General features: G+C 43.5%; 4 protein-coding genes across 4 annotated transcripts in view; all 4 read right to left on the bottom strand.

Moving 5' to 3' along the window:
• LOC308679893 (serine/threonine-protein phosphatase PP1-beta catalytic subunit-like) overlaps nucleotides 1-10553 on the bottom strand; it is a 21335-nt gene extending 10782 nt beyond the window's left edge. The window contains exons 1-4 of the mRNA XM_081347741.1: nucleotides 10373-10553; nucleotides 6843-6974; nucleotides 5430-5660; nucleotides 21-125 (exon numbers count right to left, since the gene is read on the bottom strand). Of these exons, the coding sequence (XP_081203867.1) occupies nucleotides 21-125; nucleotides 5430-5660; nucleotides 6843-6974; nucleotides 10373-10421 (517 nt within the window). The 5' untranslated portion in view covers nucleotides 10422-10553. The remainder of the gene's footprint in view (nucleotides 1-20; nucleotides 126-5429; nucleotides 5661-6842; nucleotides 6975-10372) is intronic.
• Nucleotides 10554-13872: 3319 nt separating this feature from the next.
• On the bottom strand, nucleotides 13873-14262 carry LOC308687162 (histone H2B-like; the record flags this gene model as incomplete). Its single annotated transcript, XM_081359447.1, has 1 exon — nucleotides 13873-14262. The coding sequence occupies exon 1, from the start codon at nucleotides 14245-14247 to the stop codon at nucleotides 13873-13875; it is 375 nt and encodes a 124-aa protein (XP_081215573.1). The 5' UTR covers nucleotides 14248-14262.
• A 674-nt stretch (nucleotides 14263-14936) lies between these two features.
• On the bottom strand, nucleotides 14937-15440 carry LOC308687247 (histone H4). Its single transcript, XM_081359614.1, has one exon. The coding sequence runs from the start codon at nucleotides 15431-15433 to the stop codon at nucleotides 15122-15124; it is 312 nt and encodes a 103-aa protein (XP_081215740.1). The 5' UTR covers nucleotides 15434-15440; the 3' UTR covers nucleotides 14937-15121.
• A 3485-nt stretch (nucleotides 15441-18925) lies between these two features.
• LOC308707761 (histone H3.2) lies at nucleotides 18926-19336 on the bottom strand (the record flags this gene model as incomplete). Its single annotated transcript, XM_081394416.1, has 1 exon — nucleotides 18926-19336. One exon carries the CDS (start codon nucleotides 19334-19336, stop codon nucleotides 18926-18928), a length of 411 nt encoding a protein of 136 aa, XP_081250542.1.
• Between the last annotated feature and the right edge of the window lie 2810 nt (nucleotides 19337-22146).

The following is a 22146-nucleotide window of genomic DNA, read 5'->3' as shown; positions in this document are numbered from 1 at the left end:
GTGTTGCCGTGGAAACCTGCCTCCGTGACAGCAGAAGATCTTCTCGTCGACGATGGCTGCGATCGGCAGACAGTTGAAGCAGTCGGTGAACGTCTTCCACAGTTTGATGTTAAACCTGCGTTTGCCTGAGGAACACAAACACCAGACCGCTGTTAAACACTGATCTCACGGAGCGCTCGAGGAAAGTCCAGCTGTCAATATTTCACCCTCCAATCAAAGAAAACAATCAGGGTTTCACATTTTCTTGACCAGTGTTGTGTGTTACTCATTACAAGTAACTTGAATTATGTAATCAGATTACATTTTTAAGTAACTAGTAAAATAACGCATTACTTTTCTAATTTACAACAAAACACTAGTTACTTTTTCACATTTATTGACTGACAGCTCTCCTGTCCTCATGTTGAGAGAAATAAAGTGAGGAGGTGTGTGTGTGTGTGTGTGTGTGTGTGTGTGTGTGTGTGAACATGATGGTTATTTTAGTTCTAGACTAAATGTGAACATGCATTTACTCGTCTCACTTGCACGAAAACATTCAGTATTCCTTAAAATTAATAACAGTAAAATGCAAATCGCAGAATTTTACGCAAAAAATTAATAATTAACTATATTAAATTACAGAATTATATTTGTATTTACTCTCACATTATTAACCAATGCTGCATACCTTCAATGATCTAATTTAACCATACTAATAAGCAAAAATTACTTTAGATTAGATTTAGAAATAAGAGTGTTGAACTTCCGTCTCCTGTATCCTATTGTTCTTTAATCCTGAAGAACAGCGGTGCCTTCTACTGTACGCTACTGTACTCTACTGTACACTACTGTACTCTACTGTAGGCTACTGTACACTACTGTACTCTACTGTACACTACTGTACTCTACTGCACACTACTGTACTCTACTGCACACTACTGTACTCTACTGTACACTACTGTACTCTACTGCACACTACTGTACTCTACTGTACACTACTGTACTCTACTGCACACTACTGTACTCTACTGCACACTACTGTACTCTACTGTACACGGTTGTACTCTACTGTACACTACTGTACTCTACTGTACACTATTGTACTCTACTGTAGGCTACTGTACACTACTGTACACAGTTGTACTCTACTGTACGCTACTGTACTCTACTGCACACTACTGTACTCTACTGCACACTACTGTACTCTACTGTACACGGTTGTACTCTACTGTACGCTACTGTACTCTACTGTACACTACTGTACTCTACTGTAGGCTACTGTACACTACTGCACACAGTTGTACTCTACTGTACTCTACTGTACACTACTGTACTCTACTGCACACTACTGTACTCTACTGCACACTACTGTACTCTACTGCACACTACTGTACTCTACTGTACACCACTGTACTCTACTGTACGCTATTGTATGCTACTGTACTCTACTGTACGCTACTGTACGCTACTGTAGGCTACTGTACTCTACTGTAGGCTACTGTACACTACTGTACTCTACTGTACGCTACTGTAGGCTACTGTACTCTACTGTAGGCTACTGTACACTACTGTACACTACTGTACTCTACTGCACACTACTGTACTCTACTGCACACTACTGTACACTACTGTACACAGCTGTACTCTACTGTACACTTCTGTACTCTACTTTACTTCTGTACTCTACTTTACTATACTGTACACTACTGTACGATACTGTACACAACTGTACGCTACTGTACACCACTGTACTCTACTGTACACTACTGTACTCTGAGGATGCACATGTGTGTGTGCATCCTCACACACACACACACACACACACATCTGCATCCTCACACACACATGTGTGTGTGTGTGTGTGTGTGTGTGTGAGGATGCAGATGTGTGTGTGATGCAGATGTGTGTGTGTGTGTGTGTGTGAGGATGCAGATGTGTGTGTGAGGATGCAGATGTGTGTGTGTGTGTGTGTGTGTGTGTGGATGCAGATGCAGATGTGTGTGAGGATGCAGATGTGTGTGTGTGAGGATGCAGATGTGTGTGTGAGGATGCAGATGTGTGTGTGTGTGTGTGTGTGTGTGTGTGTGTGAGGATGCAGATGTGTGTGTGAGGATGCAGATGTGTGTGTGTGTGAGGATGCAGATGTGTGTGTGAGGATGCAGATGTGTGTGTGTGTGAGGATGCAGATGTGTGTGTGAGGATGCAGATGTGTGTGTGAGGATGCAGATGTGTGTGTGAGGATGCAGATGTGTGTGTATGAGGATGCAGATGTGTGTGTGAGGATGCAGATGTGTGTGTGAGGATGCAGATGTGTGTACTCTACTGTACACTTCTGTACACTTCTGTACTCTACTTTACTATACTGTACACTACTGTACGATACTGTACACAACTGTACTCTACTGTACACTACTGTACTCTGAGGATGCAGATGTGTGTGTGAGGATGCAGATGTGTGTGTGAGGATGCAGATGTGTGTGTGTGTGTGTGTGTGTGTGTGTGTGTGTGTGTGTGTGTGTGTGTGTGTGTGGATGCAGATGTGTGTGAGGATGCAGATGTGTGTGTGTGAGGATGCAGATGTGTGTGTGAGGATGCAGATGTGTGTGTGAGGATGCAGATGTGTGTGTGTGTGTGTGTGTGTGTGTGTGTGTGTGAGGATGCAGATGTGTGTGAGGATGCAGATGTGTGTGTGAGGATGCAGATGTGTGTGTGAGGATGCAGATGTGTGTGTGTGAGGATGCAGATGTGTGTGTGTGAGGATGCAGATGTGTGTGTGTGAGGATGCAGATGTGTGTGTGAGGATGCAGATGTGTGTGTGAGGATGCAGATGTGTGTGTGAGGATGCAGATGTGTGTGTGAGGATGCAGATGTGTGTGTGAGGATGCAGATGTGTGTGTATGAGGATGCAGATGTGTGTGTGAGGATGCAGATGTGTGTGTGAGGATGCAGATGTGTGTGTGTGTGAGGATGCAGATGTGTGTGTGAGGATGCAGATGTGTGTGTGAGGATGCAGATGTGTGTGTGAGGATGCAGATGTGTGTGTGAGGATGCAGATGTGTGTGTGAGGATGCAGATGTGTGTGTGTGTGAGGATGCAGATGTGTGTGTGAGGATGCAGATGTGTGTGTGTGTGAGGATGCAGATGTGTGTGTGAGGATGCAGATGTGTGTGTGAGGATGCAGATGTGTGTGTGTGTGTGTGTGTGTGTGTGTGTGTGTGTGTGGATGCAGATGTGTGTGAGGATGCAGATGTGTGTGTGTGAGGATGCAGATGTGTGTGTGAGGATGCAGATGTGTGTGTGAGGATGCAGATGTGTGTGTGTGTGTGTGTGTGTGTGTGTGTGTGTGTGAGGATGCAGATGTGTGTGAGGATGCAGATGTGTGTGTGAGGATGCAGATGTGTGTGTGAGGATGCAGATGTGTGTGTGTGAGGATGCAGATGTGTGTGTGAGGATGCAGATGTGTGTGTGAGGATGCAGATGTGTGTGTGAGGATGCAGATGTGTGTGTGTGAGGATGCAGATGTGTGTGTGTGAGGATGCAGATGTGTGTGTGAGGATGCAGATGTGTGTGTGAGGATGCAGATGTGTGTGTATGAGGATGCAGATGTGTGTGTGAGGATGCAGATGTGTGTGTGAGGATGCAGATGTGTGTGTGTGTGAGGATGCAGATGTGTGTGTGAGGATGCAGATGTGTGTGTGAGGATGCAGATGTGTGTGTGAGGATGCAGATGTGTGTGTGAGGATGCAGATGTGTGTGTGTGTGAGGATGCAGATGTGTGTGTGAGGATGCAGATGTGTGTGTGTGTGAGGATGCAGATGTGTGTGTGAGGATGCAGATGTGTGTGTGAGGATGCAGATGTGTGTGTGAGGATGCAGATGTGTGTGTATGAGGATGCAGATGTGTGTGTGAGGATGCAGATGTGTGTGTGTGAGGATGCAGATGTGTGTGTGTGTGTGTGAGGATGCAGATGTGTGTGTGAGGATGCAGATGTGTGTGTGAGGATGCAGATGTGTGTGTGAGGATGCAGATGTGTGTGTGAGGATGCAGATGTGTGTATGAGGATGCAGATGTGTGTGTGTGAGGATGCAGATGTGTGTGTGAGGATGCCGATGTGTGTGTGAGGATGCAGATGTGTGTGTGTGTGTGTGTGTGTGTGTGTGTGTGAAGATGCAGATGTGTGTGTGTGAGGATGCAGATGTGTGTGTGAGGATGCAGATGTGTGTGTGAGGATGCAGATGTGTGTGTGAGGATGCAGATGTGTGTGTGAGGATGCAGATGTGTGTATGAGGATGCAGATGTGTGTGTGTGAGGATGCAGATGTGTGTGTGAGGATGCCGATGTGTGTGTGAGGATGCAGATGTGTGTGTGTGTGTGTGTGTGTGTGTGAAGATGCAGATGTGTGTGTGTGAGGATGCAGATGTGTGTGTGAGGATGCAGATGTGTGTGTGAGGATGCAGATGTGTGTGTGAGGATGCAGATGTGTGTGTGAGGATGCAGATGTGTGTATGAGGATGCAGATGTGTGTGTGTGAGGATGCAGATGTGTGTGTGAGGATGCCGATGTGTGTGTGAGGATGCAGATGTGTGTGTGTGTGTGTGTGTGTGTGTGTGTGTGAAGATGCAGATGTGTGTGTGTGAGGATGCAGATGTGTGTGTGTGAGGATGCAGATGTGTGTGTGTGTGAGGATGCAGATGTGTGTGTGTGTGAGGATGCAGATGTGTGTGTGAGGATGCAGATGTGTGTGTGAGGATGCAGATGTGTGTGTGTGAGGATGCAGATGTGTGTGTGAGGATGCAGATGTGTGTGTGAGGATGCAGATGTGTGTGTGTGTGTGTGTGTGTGAAGATGCAGATGTGTGTGTGTGAGGATGCAGATGTGTGTGTGTGAGGATGCAGATGTGTGTGTGTGAGGATGCAGATGTGTGTGTGTGTGAGGATGCAGATGTGTGTGTGAGGATGCAGATGTGTGTGTGAGGATGCAGATGTGTGTGTGTGTGTGTGTGAGGATGCAGATGTGTGTGTGAGGATGCAGATGTGTGTGTGAGGATGCAGATGTGTGTGAGGATGCAAATGTGTGTGAGAGGATGCAGATGTGTGTGTGAGGATGCAGATGTGTGTGTGAGGATGCAGATGTGTGTGTGAGGATGCAGATGTGTGTGTGAGGATGCAGATGTGTGTATGAGGATGCAGATGTGTGTATGAGGATGCAGATGTGTGTGAGGATGCAGATGTGTGTATGAGGATGCAGATGTGTGTGAGGATGCAGATGTGTGTGTGAGGATGCAGATGTGTGTGTGAGGATGCAGATGTGTGTGAGGATGCAGATGTGTGTATGAGGATGCAGATGTGTGTGAGGATGCAGATGTGTGTGTGAGGATGCAGATGTGTGTGTGAGGATGCAGATGTGTGTGTGAGGATGCAGATGTGTGTGTGAGGATGAATGTTCCTCACACTCGTCGTAGAAGCCGTAGATGCGGTTGATGGAGGCGCACTCGTGGTTCCCCCGCAGCAGGAAGAAGTTCTCCGGGTACTTGATCTTGTAGGCCAGCAGGAGGCAGATGGTCTCCAGAGACTGCTTGCCTCGGTCCACGTAATCCCCCAGGAACAGGTAATTGGCCTCGGGGGGGAACCCGCCGTACTCGAAGAGCCTCAGGAGATCTGTGTACTGGCCGTGGATATCACCTGACACACACATCAACATCATCACCAGTCATTACACTGCAAAACATGCTTTTCTTACTCAGTATGTTTGTCTTGTTTCCAGTCCAAATATCTAAACATTCTTAAACCGAGAAGCATTTACTAGACGAGTAACATCCCATAAGATATTACTTTCTGGGGAAAAATCTAAATGAAATGAGTGTTTGCTTAAACAAGCAAAACCATCTGCCAATGGGGTAAAACATAATAATCTCGTGTCCGTTTCAATTAAGATTATTTTTCTACCTATACTGAGACCTAAACTGGGACCAGTACTGGGACATATACTGAGACCTATACTGAGACCTATACTGGGACCTATACTGGGACCAGTACTGGGACATATACTGAGACCTAAACTGAGACCAGTACTGGGACCAGTACTGGGACATATACTGAGACCTAAACTGGGACCTATACTGAGACCTAAACTGGGACATATACTGAGACCTAAACTGAGACCAGTACTGGGACCTAAACTGGGACCTATACTGGGACCAGTACTGGGACATATACTGAGACCTAAACTGGGACCTAAACTATGACCTATCCTGAGACCTATACTGAGACCTACACTGGGACCTATACTGGGACCAGTACTGGGACATATACTGAGACCAGTACTGAGACCTAAACTGGGACCAGTACTGGGACCTAAACTGGGACCTATACTGGGACCAGTACTGGGACATATACTGAGACCTAAACTGGGACCTAAACTAGGACCTATCCTGAGACCTATACTGAGACCTATACTGGGACCTATACTGGGACCAGTACTGGGACATATACTGAGACCTATACTGAGACCTATACTGGGACCAGTACTGAGACCTATACTGAGACCAGTACTGGGACCTAAACTGGGATCTATACTGAGACCTATACAGAGACCAGTACTGAGACCAGTACTGGGACCTATACTGGGACCAATACTGGGACCTATACTGGGACCTAAACTGGGACCTATACTGGGACCAGTACTGGGACATATACTGAGACCTATACTGAGACCTATACTGGGACCTATACTGGGACCAGTACTGAGACCTATACTGAGACCAGTACTGGGACCTAAACTGGGATCTATACTGAGACCTATACAGAGACCAGTACTGAGACCAGTACTGGGACCTAAACTGGGACCTATTGGCACAGACTCACCACAGATCTTCAGCGGCGCCTCCAGCTCCAGCAGGATCGGCTGACTGAGGAAGATCTCACGAGACTTGATGCACAAACCCCGAACCTCCGCCTCCGTCATCTGAACGATCTTCCCTGGACGGCATCCTCGCACTGACACACACACACACACACACACACACACACACACACACACACACACACACACACACACACACACACACACACACAGAGAGAGAGAGATAGAGAGAACAACATGAGAACTCATTTGGCAGGACAGACCACAGACTCCATGCCAGCATTATCATAAACATATTACTTTACTAACTGATACCATACGCTGTGTGTGTTTGTGTGAGAGAGAGTGTGTGTGTGTGTGTGTGTATATCATGTCATGAATGTATTTAATAACTGAAATGTATGGCAGATGCAGATCGTTTCCAAATCACACACTAAATTAAACCATACGACTCAGAATCCAGGGCCAAAGGATGTTGATAGATCAATCTATCAACAGACAAACACAGACTCACAGGAAGTGTTTCAGACGCTGTAACACACACACACACACACACACACACACACACACACACACACACACACACACACACACACACACACACACACACACAATCTGGAGGAGCCAGTCAAACCAGAAACACACAAACATAAAGAACCTGTTTGAGAACAGCCACCTGTGTGTGTGTGTGTGTGTGTGTGTGTGTGTGCGTGTGTGTGTGTGTGTGTGTGTGTGTTTAAACATAGGCTAAATCTCCTCACAGACTCACAATGATGACCTTATATGGGCACAACACACTCTCTCTCACACACACACACAGTGATTCTTTTTTTCTTGTAATGTCACTAAATCATAAAAAAGATTGTAAAAATTATGATTTAAACAACTTTACAGTTCAAATAATACAAGTTTTAACAGAAAAAGTTATAAAATTAATAAAAAAGTGGTTACCTCTGTAAACAAAGCATAAAATACCACTTTATTAGGCATTAAACGGTAAGATAAAAAGAAAACGCCACAGAAACTGTCCTCACTTGAAGGCGGATGAGTTCGCAGGTATGATATAAACACCATAAAGTAAATATTGTCATGATTTAATATGAATCAGTATCTGCGGTCCGTGTGATTCTGTCGACCCGGGAGCGACAATATATCGCTAAACATATCGACATCGGACGATATATGTTCATTTATAATGTTATCAGCCTGATAAGAGAATGTGTCTGATATATTAAAGCTGATAAATAATGTATTATGTCCTCCAGCTGAGACGCTTCAGATGCGCACTGTTCAACATGATGATTATGAGCTGCTTGAAATATGATTGGAATCACTTCAAAAAAGGAAAATACAGTAAAGTGCAACATGTGTCATATCGGCTACAGAGAATTATCATGAGATCATCATAACTGTGTGTTTGGGACGTGCATTTTAATGGTGAGATTTTGTTTTTGCAATCAGGCTCTCAAAAATTATATAAAAATTTGGATTTAGATTTATCAGCCAATATATCGGTTATGGGCTTTCAGATATAAAGCATTATCGGTACCGGATAAAATGTTCATATCAGTGCATCACTAATAATGACTCGTTATTGCCTTAAATGTGCTAGAACTACATGTAAGAGTTAGGACCCGCGTCTCTGAGTGGGACACATTTCACACAATGACTTTATTTGGGTCTGTTGATCTCAGTGGAAGAGGAACAAACATCCGAACATCTGTAATAATGCAGGAATACAGTCTCTACTAAACTGTGTGTGTGTGTGTGTGTGTGTGTGTGTGTGTGTGTGTGTGAGAGAGAGAGAGAGAGTGTGTCTGTCTTCTGGCTCTGATGAAAACCAGTCTCGGCTATTTTCAGATCTCTTTTCCCACTACACAACCAAATAAGGTCTTGTGTGGAATGAAGGATGAAGGTTTTGCGGCGTTCTGGAGAATCTCCCACACACACACACACACACACACACACGTGCATTGAAACAGCTGCACTTTTACTCAGCATGAAGTCAAAATGGACAATTCTTGTTTTTTATGGAATATTGCAGTGTTTGTTGTAAATGATTTATGGGTGTACATCATTATAGTTTTAATAATCTTGAATCAGAATAAGTTCCTCTTTCAGCATCTCTTCTCTGATGACGAGGGCGGGGCTATAACCTGTCACTCACATGAGATCAGCCAATAGCAAACCACAACCATCCAATCAATTCCCCTCAGACACAATCAAGCCCCGCCCACAATCAAGCCCCGCCCACACGTGTTCTTGTTCCTGAAGCGCTTCACTCGATATAACACAATAGAATACAGAAGAGCATAACTTCACTTCATGACTAGTTTAAACATTATCGTGAATAACTTGCACATTAACTGAGTCATAATATTAATGAATTTACACAGAATATTTAAATTGCTTGACTATGACTGAAAATCGCCTGAATAGAAGAGCATGATCGTTCTGTCATCGTTTACTCGCTCGTCTCTCTCTCTGTTCTGAAGACTCTGAGGAAAGTCTCAGTGTTTGTTGTCGAAACAGCCGAAGTCGATGAGCCTCAGTGTTGTGTTTCCAACGCTCTTCTTCCGCAGAAGAACGTCCTGATGAGGAAATGAAGGCAGAACCCTCATGTTTGCGTGAACTAAAGCTTTAACGGTACAAAACAGCCCAGAAATGTTAAATATTTTAAACTAAATATCTGTTGATTGATTCATATGACAGAAACAGACACTCACACACACACACACACACACACACACACACACACACACACACACAGGTGTATCATCTCAACACCTGCACTTCAGCTGTTATGAAACACATAATAATATGCAAAATCACACTTGATATATGACTAGCATATTTGTAAATTCACACTGATGATTTTTGTGCTTTTTAAATATAGTAACACTTATAAAATAAGATAATTTCGACATAACCGGCAGGGCATGGTTTTGCTTGTTTACGTCACACAATAAACAACATTTTTCACATAACTCCAGGATTGTTTTGCTGACGTCACCGGCGGGGCGTGACGTCATTTCAAAACAGTGTGAGGACAGACATCATCTAACATGCTAATAAACATTAACTCGATCAAAGACAAGTTAGAAACACACCGATCAAAGGCACTGAAATGATCTGAACTTTCAGACACACAACGGCGTAACGTTTACAAGAGTTTATTAACGTTATTTAACCGGCGATTTTTGACGTTAACGTTAGCCTACAAACTTTACAACAACAAGAACAAGCCAAACACTCTTTAATAACACACGACAACAGAAACACGCAAACATGCTCAACGAATCACGTCTCTCGTCCCGAAATAACACACAAAATCTCAAATCATGTGACATTGAAGTGAATTGAACCGGAGCGCGCGTTTGTTGTCGCAGGCCGAGCACACGCACACCCACACCCACACCCGGGCCTTTCGGACACAACCCCGCTGTAATGAGCGCACACACCCGCCAGACTCGACCCCGCAGAGTCCCTGAAGCCGAGGAGAGAGAGAGAGGTGTGGATGAGCGCTACTCACCCTCCAGTAATCTGGAGATCAGAGAATCCACGTCCAGCTCCTCCGCCATTACTGACTGACTGACACCCGCAGCGCGCACTCGATCACTGCGCGGGCACGGGGCGCGCGCGCACGAGTCTCCTGACCTTCACGGAGGCGGTTACGCGCTTTACTGAACCGAAACACCCAGTCATTCCTACACAACATCTGCGAAGGGTTTTGAAAGCTTTATTTATTTATTTATAGTAAACATAGTATAATATATTTTCCCTTTGTATTCTATCTGTGTATTTTTTTTTTTACATTTATTATTGCTTATTTTTCTCTTTTGCTAATTATTATTGTGTAAAGTGCCCTGAGAAGCTGCTTTAAAGGCGCTATATAAAATAAAGTTTATTATTAGTGGTGCTCGCCAAAGGCATGGCATCACTAGTGTTCTCTTGCATTTATTATTCTTCTACTTCTTCTTCTTTTTATTATTCTGGACAAAAGTTTGGCGCGTAACTCGTCCTGCACTTTTCTAAGCGATTGGGTGTACGATGTTCGCACAGTGGACGAAAAAGCAGCCAAAAAAGTCCCATTGACTTAACATTGCGGAATTCTAAAAAATGTAAATCCCAACTGCCGTTTCCACACACACAGACTCCAAAGGGCCTGGCAGCCCTGCGTCTCTCCCTCTCTCTCTCCCTCAGAGGATTTATATTATCAAGCAGCCAATAAGTAATGGCCTAAAATCTTCATAGCCACACCCTAGCAACCAGTTACAGCACCCTAGCAACCACTAAGAGCTCCCTAGCAACCACCCTAAACCAATAAATACTCGTTATTAAAGATTTTAAGAACTTTATAAAAACTCCATAGTAACCATCTTTGACAACTACCAACCACCAAGTCACACCATAGCAACTACCAAATATACCTTAGCAACCACCCTGAACACCCTAGCAACGTCTAGAAACGCTCTAGTAACCACCAAAAATACCCTAGCAAGCAACCACCCAGAACATCTAGAAACTGCCTAGCAAACACCCAGAACACCCTAGCAACTGCCTAGCAACCACCCAGAACACCCTAGCAACGCCCTAGCAAACACCCAGAATACCCTAGCAACCGCCTTGCAACCACCCAGAATACCTTAGCAACTGCCTAGCAACACCATAGCAACCACCCAGAACACCCTAGCAACCACATAGCAACGCCCTAGCAACCACCCAGAACACCCTAGTAACTACATAGCAATGCCCTAGCAAACACCCAGAATACCCTAGCAACGGCCTAGCAACCACCCAGAACACCTTAGCAACTGCATAGCAACCACCTAGAAACCACCCAGAAAACTCTAGCAACTGCCTAGCAACGCCCTAGCAACCACCCAGAATACCCTAGCAACCGCCTAGCAACCACCCAGAATACCCTAACAACTGCCTAGCAACACCATAACAGCCACCCAGAATACCCTAGCAACCGCCTAGCAACACCCTAGCAACTGCCTAGCAATCACCCAGAACTCCCTAGTAACCGCCTAACAACCACCCAGAATGCCCTAACATCCGCCCAGCAACACCATAACAACCACCCAGAACACCCTAGCAACCGCCTAGCAACAGAATCTTGCTAAAAACATGCTAGCAGCATGCTAATCATGCTATCATCATGCTACCAACATGCTAATCATGCTAGCATCATGCTACCAACATGCTAATCAAGCTAGCATCATTTTAGCAACATGCTAATCATGTTAGCTTCTAGCTAAAAACATGCTAGCAAAATGCTAATCATGCTAGCATCTTGCTAAAAACATGCTAGCAACATGCTAATCAGGCTAGAATGTGGTAAATCGTGGTAAATCATGCTAAAACATGGTATATCATGGTATCACAACATGTTAATTGTGTCAGCATCAGCCCAGTGGTGAATTTTGCTACTGCAAGCACCACTTCACATTTTCTTCAGGAAATGTACATTCTAATTATTATTATTATTATATTTCCATCACTTTACGATATTGTACATGTCCACATAGCCACTGAGTCATTTCTATTTAAAAAACATTACTTTGAATGAATACAATTACTTTTTGTATTAATCATGGCACACATGAAAAGGTCTAAATTAATGAAAATAAAAATGTGTCCGCTCTCATGATCATCAATACGTTCTTCATTTACATCCGTTTTATTCCCACTCACACAAGATTCATCCAATTAAAACAGGATTCAACCATTTTAACTACATTCAATAAAAATATTAAAAATACATTTTTAGTCAAACCAAATAAAAGCTGTAAATTTGGGATGAAATTAGCTGTTGGATTTCTTTATTTGGCGTGTCCAACTCAAACAACCACTTCAGAGACATTCAGAGGATTTACTAGTGTAGGTATGTAGTGTTTCGGAAAGTTGCTTTTGAAACTATTGTGTTACTCCATAAAAAAGAAACTTATTGCTTTAATTAATTACTTTTTATGAAAAGGACGGATGGGAAAACAGTCACTTGAGTTAACCATTTAACAAAAGTCATGCATTACTTTACTAGTTATTTGAAGTAATAATCTGATTACATAAAACCTGAGTTATGTAATCAGATTATTACTTCAAGTGACAAGTAACTTGTATTGCGTTTACTTCCCCAACACTGGTTATTGAATTTCATATTTACAAAGTCTCTGACTTATTTTTAGAGTGTGATCTACAGTTTTCTCCAGCGCACACACACACAGACGATTTCTGTATTAGATCCTAACTTTGCAACCATAAGATCTAGAATCTATATTATATTACTGTAGTTAAAAAAAAAGATTAATTTAAGTTTACATGATTTTAGTATCTAAAACCATTTCACAGAGTTAACACTCAACAGATCACACATTTAAAAGACACATTATAGAAATAAATTACAAAAAATGAAGAGGGCCTGGAGATCAAGGCTACATATATATACGGTTTTGAGCTTCAAATATCTTCACTTCTTTAAAACTATCCTGTGACGTCCTATGAAGTGATTAATCTGATTTTAAATGCGGAATATGACTCCATACGTATTCAAGATGGAGTTTGCTGTAAAAACCACATCATAAGATACATTTCATTTGTGTGTCTTCAACTCACTGGCCATTACGAACACCAAAAATTCATACTAAAACATGTCAGTCTGTATAAAGTTTTTTGGGGGGAATTTCATGGTCATTGGTCATTTAAGTACACTGGACCTTATTCACCACAGAAAAATTGGTCCAGTAAAATTGAAAAACATTAACAGTACTTAGCTAAAACAGACCATAGTAATGGGGAGTCGACTCCTCGACTCTCAGTAGCCCTAAAATGTTTCCGTTATTTTTTTTTAGCCTATGGTTCGACATCGGCTGGATGTGGTAACCCTATCGACGAGAAGAGCCCATTTTTGATTGAAAATAAATGGAGTGGCTCCAATATCGGAGTCGATTCCAAACAAATGCAAGCATAAGCTCTTTTCCAGGATAAAGTGTGGCTCTTAAAAGAGCCTTTGTGTGCTCCTCCTGGGCTCTACTTGGAGCTGGTGTACTTGGTGACGGCCTTGGTGCCCTCAGACACGGCGTGCTTGGCCAGCTCTCCGGGCAGCAGCAGACGCACGGCGGTCTGGATCTCTCTCGACGTGATGGTGGAGCGCTTGTTGTAGTGAGCGAGACGAGACGCCTCACCGGCGATGCGCTCGAAGATGTCGTTGACGAAAGAGTTCATGATGCCCATCGCCTTGGAGGAGATGCCGGTGTCAGGGTGAACCTGCTTCAGCACTTTGTAGACGTAGATGGCGTAGCTCTCCTTCCTGGACTTCCTGCGCTTCTTCCCGCCCTTCCCGGCGGTCTTAGTAACGGCCTTCTTGGAGCCCTTCTTAGGCGCGGACTTGGCTGGTTCAGGCATGATGAGGAATGATCTCAGCGCTGACGAGTCAGTGTGAACTCAGGAGCGACTCTGAAGCTTTTATCCGCGGCACTATGCTAATTTACAAGGAGACGCGGGACCTCTGATTGCCTGTTTTCATTGGCCGAACCCATAAACTCGCGTTTCATTGGATAACACAAAGCATCACGAGCGGATCGAGGGCCAATCACAGGCGGTTAAATGATAACCCCGCCTACCGTCCCATGTTTGAACCAGAGCCGTTAATTACAATGTTTTTCAACGGCTCTGGTTTGAGCGACACAGTTCCCCGTTTCATTTCCTGCTCTTTCAATTTATTGATTTTAGTAATATTTTGATAAAATAAGTGGTTCTAGACACATATTGTCCATATTGTTTAATTAAAACCCAAAATAATCACATTTGAAGGAGTTTTGGAGAAACAGACCAAAAACGGTCAGACTACCTTTAAAAACAGCTTTTCCTCAGAACTTAAGTGATTCACGAAACCATTAAAATGTTTAAATTACAGTAGGAAATAAAAGCCTATTTCAGTGAGAGAGAAAAAAACATTACATAACTAAATTTGGTACCACATCTGGCTTACTTGTCTTTGTTCATTTTGTAAAACATTTTAGCATCTGTAAATTGATAAACATGCAATTCACATTATATATTAAATCTCATCTGTTGTTCGGTAGAGAATATGTGCTAATAATATCAATATACAATACAGCCAATCTTCTTACGATAGTTTATTAGATTATTCTTGACACAGAATAGTCTTTTATAAATCACTGAATAATTGACACTGCTGAATCATGAGCTCTTTGAGTGCGGGAGTGTGTGGCTCTTAAAAGAGCCGTTGGTCCGTCGGTTCTCGTGTCTCGGGCGTTTATCCCCCGAAACCGTACAAGGTGCGTCCCTGCCGCTTCAGCGCGTACACAACATCCATGGCGGTGACGGTCTTCCTCTTGGCGTGCTCGGTGTAGGTGACGGCATCGCGGATCACGTTCTCCAGGAACACCTTCAGCACACCGCGGGTCTCCTCGTAGATCAGCCCGGAGATGCGCTTGACGCCGCCGCGGCGCGCCAGACGCCGAATGGCGGGTTTGGTGATTCCCTGGATGTTATCGCGCAGAACTTTACGGTGACGCTTCGCGCCTCCTTTACCGAGCCCTTTCCCGCCTTTGCCTCTTCCGGACATGATGACAAGATCGTTACACTGATCAAGTGAATACAAAGAATGAAAGGTGAATGTTGAAGGGAGGCATTTTTTACTTGCTTACAGGACCTGACAGAAACCAGCGTCGCGTCACATGGCGTGCCCCGCCCCCAAAATATAGACCAATCCGGCGAAACTACCGAAAGTAAGCGGGCGCCATTACTGAGCTGTTGCTGGGTAGCGTTGCGCCATTGCCTCCTATTGGTTTGGTTGCGTCCACTGGAATAAACAGCCCGCGATTTACGACTGTCACTAACGTTACATCTACAACTTTACTATTCTTCCTCTGCCGAGTTATTTGAACAGTATAAGTGTTGTTAATGGTCTGTGAAAATCGGACAGGTCCTTTAAGAACTATGTATTTATCATCTGGTAGAGTGTGCATTATTTGACCAACCCATACGGAGCTCAGATAATTTTTTTGACCCTCTATCAGTGACCTGTAGTTGGCATTTTGTTGATCATCGGATGCCAGGCGAAGGAGAAAATACTCTTGAATACATTTAAAACAACCGAAGGGGCGCGTTGGGGCAGTAACGTTAGTAACATTACTGTATTTGCTTGACTGTGACTCTCACTCTGAGAACCAACAACGCTAGCAGTTAGCTGTACCTTACCTTTTCCTTTTGAAATGTGAAAATGAGATAAATAATGGTCACAAATGAAAAACATGAATTCGTTTATTTGATATCATTAATTTATTTATTGTTGCCAAATGGACAGATCTTTTAATAGTTTCCTCGTTAGCTTGCCTAGCTAGCATAGTTATTGCCAAGCTATTTTCATAAATAATCTGTAAGATCGTTTGTACCTTCATCTGTGACTGGAGGCCACTGTCTAACATCATCAACCCAACAAGTCATACTGCCTGGCTGTAGCTGTCATCGAGGGTGCGTTTGCGTTATCACGGAGGTTTGTTTACATACTAGTAACAGCTCAGTAATGGCCATAGATATAAACACTAGATGTCGCCTTGTATACGGCAGTTCATTGGAACGAATGCGTCAATAGAGCCGCCATCTTAGAACAGGGGAGCCCCTCCTCTTCAATGCATCAGCGTCAATGTAGGCAAAGGTCTAACGGAAATAAAATCACCATAAATCGTTATGAAAGCGATTTTCAAATTTTTTTTGGTTCGTTCCAACGGTCAGACATGTATTTATCATCCAGTCCAGAGACAATTTAAGGTTTTGATATTAAGATAATCTACTTCTTTTTCAAAATATAGCCTAGGCTAATGCATAGTGCTATATAGGCCTACGTTTTTTAGTCGCATTATTTCACTTGAGTAAACTTAGAAATAACTATCACTACTATATAAAAATAAATATATAAATATATAAATAAATTTGCAAAACTTGGCCTGGCCACTAAATATTCAATTATTTTAATGATCACAATTAAAGTTTTAATTTTATTGAATTGAACAAGCGCAACATTTAGCATTCAATCAAATATTCTAAAAGATGTATTAGGCTATTAATAATAATGTTATTTCAACATAATATCTCGTTATTTCGACATAATAGCCATGTGTGCGTGCAACAAGCAAGATGAGCATTTGTAAATCCGGTGACACGCGGATTAATATTAATATTATTTTATTAATAAACTAGTGTTTTCTTACAGTGTCGACTCGGCTGCAAAGATGAAGTTGACGATCGCCATAGTGAACGCGCCGAGAAATGCACATATAGATTACATAATCAGAGAGTAGCCTTTTTCTTTTCGTTTTGAATTATTTCGTTTAAAGACATTTCAAGCTTGGTGTATTTGATGTATTTCTCATGTCTGTGTGAGGCATAGACTGAGTTTTGTTAAGTTAGGATGAGATGCGCTCCAGTTCACGTGCAATGCAAGTGAGCGCGCGGGTGCCTCTGTGATTATATTGTCTGTTCGTTATTTGCTTCGTATTAATTAGGCCTAAATCCATGCAATAGTTTGATGAAAAAATGATTAAAATCAAGATACAATTTATACAAAACGAAATTCAGTTTAAAGAAAGGCTTTAAACAGTTGACATTTTCACAAATTCCAGCTTCCACACCTCCATCCCCAGGAAGAAACAAGCGCTTGAGCCCACTGTATCCTTGTGCAAAACGTACACATACATATGATTTGTGGAATTACAAGCGCCACACTGTTTTTTTCCAATAAAAGGTTTGAGTACAATCGGTAAAAAAAAAATCAAAAGTTAGGAAAAACACAGCACAACACAGCCAAAAGTGGGTATTGAGGATCAACTCCTGCATATTGTACATTTTTGAATACAAGGTTTATTTCAAATAATATCTAAAGTGTACAGCACATTCACAATAAATTTCCTGTGCGAGAATCACAGTTCATTTTCTTCCTCCAAGCAGAGAAATGTACACTTAACTTATAAAAATAACAATTCGACTTCTTCCATCCACAGAGTAAATGTAATCCCATGCTGTCTGGTTTAGATTTCGTTCGTGTGAACATCCATACGCAGCACAAAAGTCCGGCATTATCCATGAATTCGAAGTACAGGCGGAGAAAGCAGCGTTACCTAGCTAGTTCCTATGACAAGTCCCCTGTCCCAAGATGGCGGCGGTTTTGACGCATGTTTAGAACCCCCAGGCGACATCTAGTGTATATATCTATGAGTAATGGCGTCGCCACAAGATGGCAGCCTACACAGAACGCTCGTCGGATTCGTCTATAGAGCGCGAAACATTTAACCGCCACCCCGATCAGGAGTCTTTCTCTTGTTTTATATTAAATATTTATACATGTTCAGATAATATGATTTACAGTAGTACTGGCTGATAATCATCAGTGCTGTTCCTCAAGTTTAGCAAAGTAAACAAAGGGGAAACAAAACATCAAATTACAATATTGTTTATAGTAAAATTGCGAATAGTGGCATCTGTGATATTTTTCTATTTATGCCTCTCTCTCTCTCTGTCTGTGTGTGTGTGTCTCCTGGTAAATCCTACATTATAGAGACAGAATGTCCCCACAAAGTTGGCAATATCTGAAATCCTTGTCCAGTTAATATTCACTTTCACATGTTCATGTTCATATCTTGGTTTTGCTGATGTGATGATATGCGCTTTACAAGATGAAAAGAAACCTAAACTCTTTATAACCGGCAACTTCTTTCTGCTTAATGAAAACATGTGCTTTGGAAACATGTAGTTGTGTTAATCACTGGATGTCTGATCCAGAAGCCATAAACTCTGATCAGAAACAGAAATGGTCGATAGCATGTTTTAGTAAACAGTATACAGTTATAGTCTGAAAATACACACTTAAATCGCATATGCCCTGTTTTGCCCTCATATTTGCCCACTCATATTTTACTTAATCCAGATCCCACACTACATAAGACCCTATCGCTTTATATTCAGCGTTAAAGTGGAAACTGTCTCGTTTATGGTCAGTGATGTGGCTCTTAAAAGAGCCGTTGGGATGTGGCGTGCGTGCACAGCGGCGGCGGCGGCGGGTTTAAGCGCGCTCTCCGCGGATGCGGCGCGCCAGCTGGATGTCCTTGGGCATGATGGTGACTCTCTTGGCGTGGATGGCGCACAGGTTGGTGTCCTCGAACAGACCCACCAGATAAGCCTCGCTGGCCTCCTGCAGGGCCATGACAGCGGAGCTCTGGAAGCGCAGGTCCGTCTTGAAGTCCTGGGCGATTTCTCTCACCAGCCGCTGGAAAGGCAGTTTGCGGATCAGCAGCTCGGTGGACTTCTGATAGCGGCGGATCTCCCGCAGAGCCACGGTCCCGGGCCGGTACCGATGGGGCTTCTTGACGCCGCCAGTGGCGGGCGCGCTCTTCCGCGCTGCTTTAGTCGCGAGCTGCTTCCTCGGGGCTTTGCCGCCGGTGGATTTGCGAGCGGTCTGCTTGGTTCTGGCCATCGCTGGAGTTTCTTCTCTCTCGGTCCTGCTTGCGCTGGAATGAATGCTTTTGTTGTTACTCGCCTCCTGCTTTTATAGCATTGGACCGTCTCGAGGCTTGTGATTGGCTAATGTGTGTGGCGCGTTTATAACTGCTGGCCAATGACTGCGCGTTTTCTCTTTTCAAGCAAGCGGAGGGTTTCCCGCTCAAGACGCTTTGTTCAGTTTACTACTAAATTAATCAGTGTAACACAGACATCCATAGGCTTTATTATCACATTGCGTAATTTATTTGTTCTGAAATACTCGCCTTAATTCTCAGTGGTTGTGGAGATCTCGGATCAGAACAAAATCACATTACAGTCAGTTTAAAAGCTCTGCAGCCAGATATTAACACACACACACACACACACACACACACACACACACACACACACACACACACACACGGAGATAATGTAAAACACAGGATCGTTCAGTAGAGCAGACTCCTCACTCTGTTCCTGTTTCGAATGCGCATGCGTCGCGTCTGAGCGCGTTGTTGTCTTTGGAGCTCCATCGATTGATTTATAATTCTTGATTTCTCTTTAAACTCACTTACAACGAACATTTTCTACTTTTCCTCACCTCATAGTTATAACGCGGATTGTTGAGCAGACGCGTCTCAAGCCTTGTGATCCAACGCTGGATACTCTTATAGGTTACGTCCGTGGATCACGGCTGAACGCGTCTTCTCCGCACTCATTTAAGTTACAAACAAACATTTTTCACCTATCGTGCGTCTACTCTACACCCGTACCACTGAAAAGACGGATTATATCCAAGACTTAAGCCATAAATTAGTATTAATATTGATAGCACCACTGGTAGCGTCGTTGCTAACTTAACTTACTGTCCATCTGTTAAAATGGCGAATATATCAAATGTAAGTAGTCTACCTTTTGGTGCAGGTGAGGACACATTTGAGCTGCACGCGGTGCAGTCTGAGCTGGAAGCTGTTGAGAAACAGATCCACGACCTTTTAGTAAGAAAAGCCGAGCTGACAGACCGGCGTTTGGCTCTCGAAACATCGCGCGCCGAGGCACACAAATCAGAGATTAATGTTACTAACCCGCTGACTCCGACCTCGTCTACTCCGTGCGTTCCTCAACATCGGTCCCGAACGTCGAGGTCGCGATCAGCCATGGTCTCGTTCACTCCGGCTCCAACATGCCATCACGAAGCCTGGATTTTTCCGCAGCGGAAGTCGCGAGTCAGGTCTAGACCAAGAAAACTCTCTCCGACCCTCCCGGTTTTCGAGATATCCACACAAAACCGCTTCTCCCCTCTTCGCGAAACAGAACGCGATGCTGTGATCATCGGCGATTCCATCGTTCGACACGTACACGTTACGTTAAATAAAAGTAAGGTGCATAGTCACTGCTTTCCTGGTGCTCGTGTTTCTGAAGTCGCTGCTCACGTTCCCGAGATTCTGAACGAGCGCGTCGGAACCGTTGTCCTGCACGCGGGAGGGGCCGACATCAGACTGCGCCAGACGGAAGTTTTGAAGAAAGACTTCAGGAATCTGATCGATACGGTACGCAGCACATCGCCTGATATAACGATTATTGTGTCAGGACCGCTTCCCACGTACCGACTAGGTCATGAAAAGTTTAGTAGATTATTTGCGCTTAATGAATGGTTAATGTCATGGTGCAATGAGCAGAAACTTCTCTTTGTAAATAATTGGAATCTGTTTTGGGAGCGTCCTAGGCTTTACCGTGCTGATGGCTTACACCCAAACAGATTCGGATCGGATCTTCTGTCAGATAACATCTCCAAAATGTTAAATACCTTTTGACTAGTAAACAAAAGTCCAAATCATAGTCTCTGCTGAACCAATTTAACTGATATAAATAGTGTAGAACATTGCATAGAAACTGTGTCTATTCCTCGTTTAGTGAGATCAAATCATAAATCTACTGCAGGATCTAGAAAAAATCTAATTGTTATTAAACCAGAAAATGTTGCTATTGGTAATCAAAAACAATTTTTAAAGCTAGGTCTTCTAAACATTAGATCACTCACACCTAAGGCAGTTATTGTAAATGAAATAGTCACAGATAATAGCATAGATGTACTTTGCCTTACTGAAACCTGGCTTAAACCAAATGATTATTTTGGTTTAAATGAGTCTACTCCTCCTGGATACTTCTATAAGCATGAGCCCCGTCTGAATGGTCGTGGCGGCGGTGTTGCAACAATCTATAGAGATTTTCTCAATGTTACTCAGAAAACGTACTCGGTTACTAACGTAACCTCGGTTCTCTCTAGAAGAGGGAACGAGTACTGCGTTTTATCAAAACGCTACGGGAAAAGTCTCTTTTCACGAAACACTGAAGCAAAAAATTATCCTTTAATTTTCATATATGTAAAACGCGTTGCGGCAGCAGCAGTCAGCTATGGCGAGACGGCTTGCTCGCTCATTGGCTGCTCTGCGGCAACTGCTTAAGCCTATCGAGCGAGGCCTGAGAGGACGTCAGGCCAATGAGGGCGCTTCGCGCCCTCCTCGCCACTTCCCGCCGAAACGGGCGTGGCTTACCTCTATAAAAGGAGCTCGAGAAGGCTGATTCACTTGATTTTGATCGCCGAAGCGAACCAGAGTGAACCGTACGCACGGCAGAGAACGCAGTACTCGTTCCCTCTTCTAGAGAGAACCGAGGTTACGTTAGTAACCGAGTACGTTCTCTTACGAGAGTTCTCTCGTACTGCGTTTTATCAAAACGCTACGGGAACCCCTTGCAAAACGCCGTGCGTGCTGGGATAAAAACACTGATCACCGGAAGCTATTT

The sequence above is a fragment of the Scardinius erythrophthalmus genome (assembly GCF_964197995.2).
Source record: "Scardinius erythrophthalmus genome assembly, chromosome: 2".
Classification (NCBI taxonomy): domain Eukaryota; kingdom Metazoa; phylum Chordata; class Actinopteri; order Cypriniformes; family Leuciscidae; genus Scardinius; species Scardinius erythrophthalmus.
This window is presented reverse-complemented; position numbering and strand designations above follow the sequence as displayed.

Bases quoted from the DNA above. Each gene is read 5' to 3' on its own strand.
- LOC308687247 (XM_081359614.1), bottom strand. From the start codon at position 15,433: ATGTCCGGAAGAGGCAAAGGCGGGAAAGGGCTCGGTAAAGGAGGCGCG.